The sequence below is a fragment of the Sinocyclocheilus grahami genome, unplaced genomic scaffold (assembly GCF_001515645.1).
Source record: "Sinocyclocheilus grahami isolate Dianchi unplaced genomic scaffold, SAMN03320097.WGS_v1.1 scaffold1070.1, whole genome shotgun sequence".
NCBI lineage: Eukaryota > Metazoa > Chordata > Actinopteri > Cypriniformes > Cyprinidae > Sinocyclocheilus > Sinocyclocheilus grahami.
Genome location: NW_015506249.1, coordinates 427,080 through 434,005, shown reverse-complemented (window position 1 = coordinate 434,005; position 6,926 = coordinate 427,080). Strand labels below are relative to the sequence as shown.

At 40.8% G+C, this 6,926-nt stretch overlaps 1 protein-coding gene across 1 annotated transcript; it reads right to left on the bottom strand.

Moving 5' to 3' along the window:
- Window positions 1–6,926, bottom strand: LOC107566365 (retinal homeobox protein Rx1). The gene is made up of 4 exons (XM_016251801.1): window positions 6,561–6,926; window positions 5,278–5,651; window positions 2,236–2,486; window positions 1–1,734 (listed from the first exon to the last, which is right to left on the bottom strand). The coding sequence occupies exons 2-4, from the start codon at window positions 5,570–5,572 to the stop codon at window positions 1,288–1,290; spliced, it is 993 nt and encodes a 330-aa protein (XP_016107287.1). The 5' UTR covers window positions 5,573–5,651; window positions 6,561–6,926; the 3' UTR covers window positions 1–1,287.

Sequence of the window (6,926 nt, the reverse complement as noted above, 5' to 3'; positions counted from 1 at the left end):
AAAAAAAATAATGCATGGCCGCTTAGAACTTCCGTATATTGCTGTCTAACTTTGGCTTTTCAATTGTTCAAACTGTGCAAGTCATATAAACGTCATAGATTCAGTTTGTAAACTAATGTTAAACAAAAACCAACTGACTAATACAGTTGAATCAACTGTATATATTTATAACATCTACAAACTCGTCATCCTTGACATCCTTAAACAGCTAAAACATTATTAGTAAGCATAGTTTGTTCAAATGAATAATTCAAATCGTCCTGAAAGTTTAATACCTTTCCTGACAGGAGTCAATATCTAGCTGTCCAGAACTTCATTAGTCAAACACAACTACACATGATTTATTGCTACAAAAACTCTGGCAACATGAACTGAGTGAGTTTCCTTTCAAAAATAAGCAGCAGGTCCCACTTGCGTGTTTGTGAGACATGACATTGGTTCTTTGAAGCCAGGTCTGTTTTGAAGGTTATGGAGTCATCATAAAATTAAACTTAAAGCACAATGATGGTGTATTATCTAAAAACTTCTGATTTTGATTGGTGTTTTATAGTGGGTCTCTTACAGTCTTTCCCTCTAAAGAAGCTGAAACAAAAAGATCAGACTTGGATCCACTGGCCCAAACAAAGGGGGAGTCACGATGGGTTGATGGCAGAGAGTTTCCACTTCTGCTCTTCTGCACGTACAGGAGACTGGTCTGCGAATAAGCGTTTGCCTCTAATGAACACTGAGGCATACAAACTTCTCCCCCAAAACCAATCATTTCTGCCCCTTGTCCTTGCCATTGTGATCAAAACGAGGGGTTTTGATTAAATCAGCTGCCTGTGTAAGAGGTCTTTTCTAACCACTGACCATATTTATCTTCTGTTTAAACCCAAAACACCTGGACCAGTCCTTCAGGAGGAAGTGTGAATTTGCAGACAGAGGTCATGTGATGCAAAACACGCCCTCATATTCACATTTCAGTAACTCTGGTTTTAGAATCCCCTCCAAAACCAATTAAACCTGTTAGGACAGTGAAAGACATAAAACACGCCAATGTGTGCCTTACAAATACATATATGGAACATACTAAACCATTTTTTTTTCTTCATCCAGACTTAGTGGTTGTTATATCCAGTTGCAAAAAAATAAATAAATGGCACACAACTCATTTAACGCCTACATTTTGCTGCCCCAACCTGAAGGTTTTCTGACCTGGAGAATAGACAATAAACATGGTTCTTCAGTAGCCTTAAGAACCAATTAGTAACCAAGAAATATGAAGGCCCGCAGTCAAAGAGAGATGTCTTAGCACATGGGTTGCCAGGTTTTGTCCATGGACTGGATGTGCTCCTTAGCTTTCATCCTCAAAGCAGCAATGCTTGAACTGCGCTGATCTACATCCTCCAGAGGGTATTTGTCGGTGAAGGGAGGAGGGCATTGGTATGGAGGTGGCGCCATGGGCTGCATGCTTTGGGCCATGGTTTGGGAGGGACTGAAAAAGCCATGACTGGCATAGCCCGCTTGCAGTCCTTGTGTAGGACCCATGAACCCTGGGATGCTGTGCACTGGAGTGGCACTAGATAGAGGGGAGGGCAGCCAAGGGTCAAGGGGCAGCGTGTTGTTCATGGGCCCCACGGTGGGGTGCATTGGCGGCCGGTTGAAGGAGAGCATGGGGGAGTCATGGAGCTTCATAGTGCTGGCGTCTATTTTCTCCTGTCGCCTCCATTTAGCTCTGCGATTCTGGAACCAAACCTGGGCAAACACATACACCTCAAATAATCAATCTGTTATGGCAATCCTATGCTTGTAAGATGGTGTTTCACAAAACGCATTTGTGCAATAAGACTATTTGTTTCCCGAACTTACTGGGAAACGATCAAAGTTGGATTTGTCATGGATCATGTTTAGAAACCCTACTGAAAAGACCAGCTGAGGTTGGCATGAATGCTGATTAGTGCTGCTTGGTCTTTTCGCTGAAGCTGCTTGAACAAGGTGGTCTTGCAAAATAAGCCAGTTCTTTTTTAAAGTGGTCAACTAATGTGGACATGCTGGTTAAGAAGTGTAAGTAAGCTGGTTTCAGCAAGTCTGTGGTTGAGCAACCAGGTGAGGAGAAACCAGAACTTCAGCATCTCACGGTAGGAACCAGCATACCAGATCCAAAGCATAACGTACACTGGAGACTGGTTTTATCAACACGGTATTATCTCCTCTGAAAACTGATACTTTTAATTTCACAAAGAGATTGAAACACACCTGCACTCGAACTTCAGGGAGGTTGACTTTCATGGCCAGCTCCTCTCGACTGTAAACGTCAGGGTAGTGGGACTTCTCGAAGGCTCGCTCAAGCTCATGGAGCTGGTAGGTAGTGAAGGTTGTGCGGTTGCGGCGGTGCTTTTTCTTGGGTTGCTCCCCGTTGGCCGAGTCCGGAGACTTGCTGTCACTCTCGATGGACTTCTGCAGGTCACTCAAGTCCCCGTCACACTTGTTGGAGAATATGTCAGCGTCTAAAGCCACAGGTGACAAAAGAACAAAATATATGACTTGAGAGTCCACTTTAGACAGACTTTTACATTATGTTTCAACAGAATTGCATTATGAATATATTGCAAGATTGCAATCCCACTGGAACAACCTGGGATTAAGAGCCATATCCAAGGGCACAAAGTTCTTTTGGGACTGAACAAGCAGCGTTGCTATTACCAGTCCTGTTTCTTGACCACTAACACCACACAACCTACTATTTTACACCGCAGTAAAATTAAGTAGTGACGAGATGACTAATATAATTTTTGTTATTTACAGATGGTGACTACATGTAAATTCATTACTGATATGGTATTTCCAAAACTGAGATTCTAATCCCATAATACTCCTGGCCAAAAGCTCTTGTAATACACAGGCTTGGACTAGAGCAGTTTTATTTTCACTGATGGTAGGCATGGTTTTCACTGAGGGTTTCCCATCCCGTAATCCAAGCAGAAACAGATGTAGTCTGTTAATTCCCCTGATGGTTTCCCTGTAGACCAGACCATAATCTACCTAAGGCCTTCATTTGATTCTACACCATGTCCTCAATATAAGGTTATGTTTCTAGGAAAAGCTTTACCTTGGTGAACTGGAGAGACCTACTGGCAGTTGGCAAGCTAATTCAGTTAATGCCAGTAAAATACTGATCATCAGGGCAAGTGGATTTGTGTACTGCACTCATAAGATGTAGCTGACATATTCTTCTAGTTGGTGCTGTCCAACTGTAAACAAGCTCAGAAGACATGCTAACTAAACAAGTGAGCATTAACAATAGCTGCAAAGTTGTTATGTGCATGCAAGCCAAATAGCTGTTAATATTAAATTGGCGATAGTATCATGAAGCTAGAAAGTCACAGATACGGTGCCAAGATGGTATCTACAGACATTTTCAGTGCTGAAAATCTGCAACAACAACAAAAAAAAGATTTAAAAATGTAAAATGTGTTTCACATTGATAATAGCACTACACTTTTATCTGTTAGCTTTTTTCATTAGTAATGAAATGCTGCAGGTTCTATTAGTAATTCAGACGCTGCAGGTTCAATCCCAGATAAGATCAACCAATGAACTGGACTTGAAGTGAACCCTTATCATTACTGTGTCCTTAAGGACACTTATCTGCAGATTTAAGCTTCCTGGGGTGACTGTCCTTGCAATCAGCACATGGTAAGTTCACACTTTGGGAAAAGTGTATGCTAATGAACACAGACTTTCTGACTACATGAAAACACTTATCTGTAGTGGAAATAAAATGCATAATCTCAATGTAGGTTAGCTAGAATGGAATACACTCCTTAAAACAGTGATTACAAGAAAACAAAGTATGAAAACAACTCAGAAGTACAAGGATTAATTATCAGGCAGGAACAAGCGTTCTGGGTTAGCGGAGCTAGCACCATTAACAGGCAATAGACTGAACTCACACAATGGTAGGGGATCAATCCTGGTTCAAGGATCAGAACACCGCCTGTCAGATTCAAGACAGCCCAATAAAAACGCTCAGACTTGCTGGCAACTCGCGTCAAATGAGGACAATCGATCTCAAAGGCTCAAACCGTTCAAAAGGATTTTGTCCCTTTTGATTCACGATAACAGACAAGTCAACTCTGGGTCATGCGAGAGATTCTCTCATCACAGGACTAAGAAGCATGATGGATTATGAGCCCAATGGAAAAAAAAATTGGCAGAATGGTTGTGCAATCTTGTTTAAGACGGGAGAAGATTATAGGAATTCCACAAGGGGATGAGAACAAGGGATGAGCCCCATTGCCAAATTATTTTCAGGTTTGAAAGGACCTTTAAAGACTTGAAAATGTGATCGCTCTTTCATATTTAGGCTCGATTGAGCCTGGCATATTACCACTGCCAAAAAACACACCATAAAAACAAGATGAGTGAGTGCCGTGACATGTGGCCAAGTATGGTGACCCATGCTCAGAATTAGTGTTCTGCATTTTACCCATCCAAAGTGTGCACACACACAGCAGTGTGTGCACACACACACCCGGAGCAGTGGGCAGCCATTTATGCTGCGGAGCCCGGGGAGCAGTTGGGGGTTCGGTGCCTTTCTCAAGGGCACCTCAGTCGTGGTATTGAAGGTGGGAGAGAGCGCTGCACATTCACTCCCCCCACCTACAATCCCTGCCGGTACGAGACTCAAACCCACAACCTTTGGGTTACAAGTCCGACTCTCTAACCATTAGGCCACGACTTCCCCATGACTTCCCCAACTCTTCATAATCGCAAGAGTTTCTCAAGTTTTAATGCGCGACAAATGGATGTCCCAATTCTCTTCAACCAAAGTCTGAGATTTTTCCAAGACCAAATTATCTTAGCTAATATCTTAATGCATGTCAAGCAATCTTTTAATAAGGAATTTTAGATGAAACATCTGAGGCAATTTTGAAGCGTACAACACTATGTTCTACAATCTACTACAATCTAGGAGTGTCCATCTTTCTTCAATCCATAGTGTTAATGGAAACTACGGATGGCATGTTAACAGAAGGCATCTAGGTAACTGTGCAGTTGGTTTTGTAAGTTACGTAAAAGAAGCGTCAGACTTTCGTTTAGGTCTCTTAAGGTGACGCTTGATGCTAATGCCCTGGCGAGCTGCCACTGTCACCTTAAAATCAACAGGAGGGCTCAGCATAAGAAGTCTCTGGGTTTTACTTTTTAACAGTGTGTCTCAATGTACTAACCATCACAGGAGGCTAGTTAGGGAGTAATTGCAAGAAACACTTGATATTTGACCTATGAAGAACTTACCGTGAAATGTAGGTTGCTCCGAGCCGTCCCTGAGGGGTGGCAGGTGACCGTAGGGTTGTACCCGCTGGTCCTGCTTCCCTGGATCTCCAAGACTTTCACCTCCAACTTTGTGTGTTACCGAATTGCCGCCAGGGTTGAGCAAAGGATCCTGGTCCTTGTTGAAGCCCAGGATGACATCTATGCTGTGGACAACGGTGCCCACTGCCGCTCCCCCCGCTTTGACCATCTCGTGGAAGCTACTGGGCGAAAGACAGCTGTCATCCACCATGTTCATGGTGTCCAGTGACAAATGCATTTGAATGCTGGGATGAGGCCGTCTAATGAAACCACTTGATCTTGATCTGATGGAGGAATCCAAAACGGACTGGTTTTACCTAGTTGAAGACATCAAAAACAGACTAAAATCAACAAGTGCACTAAATAATTCATTAAAAGCCAATTTCTTCATTAATATTTATTTATAAGTGGCTTAATAAGTTATATTTTCTATGACTATTTATAGAATAAATAAGCTATTCTCCAGGTATTAATGGTTTGGCTAAGCAAGTTCAAATAAGCTCTCCTATTTTCTATTTTTTTCCAACTTTACTTTTACAGATCATGTAAAATTGTAAAAAATAAAATAATAATAATAATAAATAAATTTCTCATTAAGAATACTTTATGAGTGTCTTAAAGAAGTCTCATGTATATAAATATTCATACTTTAATAGGCTAAACAAGTTCAAATAAACTCTGCTCTCATTTTGTTCTACTTTACTTTTTAGAGATAATGTAAAAAAGTTCACAGACTAATCTATTCGTAATGATTAAATATCACACCACATAACAACACACAATATAATATCTGCATTCACAGAAAAGCAGATGATCTAGGCATATGACAAATACATCTATATGAACAGTAACATAACATTCATATTTGTAATTACTGATAATCTGACAACAGCAAGATTAACATTTTCAGTTTTTCTTTACTTATATAAATTCAAGTACATAACCAGATTCAAATCAAATCTAAACCTCCAAAATTGAGCTTATGTAAAAATGTTAAATCTTAAAAAAATTTTTTTATAATTATTTATTAAATGTATATACAGTTATTACAGCTACATGAACATATATATAATAGTATATTTTAATATTATAGTAATTATATATATTTTAATATCTCTGTATCATGTATATTATCAAAACCCAAGAATGTCAAATATTTCAAATAAACATTTTCTGTGAATGTGTTTTTGAAGAAAGTTTCCGCAGGACAGAGTGATGGGACGTACCTCTGACACGAGATGCTCCGTGCGCTTTCTATCTCCAGATCCACCTGTTTCTCCCTGCAGCGGGTCACATAGGGGTGGTGAGCGCGCCTCCGTCTGCTACTGTACGCCCCGATTGACCACGACCGCTCTCACTTTAAACATGAAAACATACACGAATGCACAGAAGTTCTCCAGTGTATTCCGCTGGACAGAGAGCTGGTGTGTGTGTGTCTCTTCAGAAGGGAAATAATAGCAAGGGATTACAGGAGCTCATTAATTGGGACTCTTCCCCCTTAAGAATGATTGACAGACGGTTTCTGCTCAAGTAATTGCTCTAAATGGAGCTTGAATTCACCCCACAGGAGGAGGGCGACACTAATGAAGCTG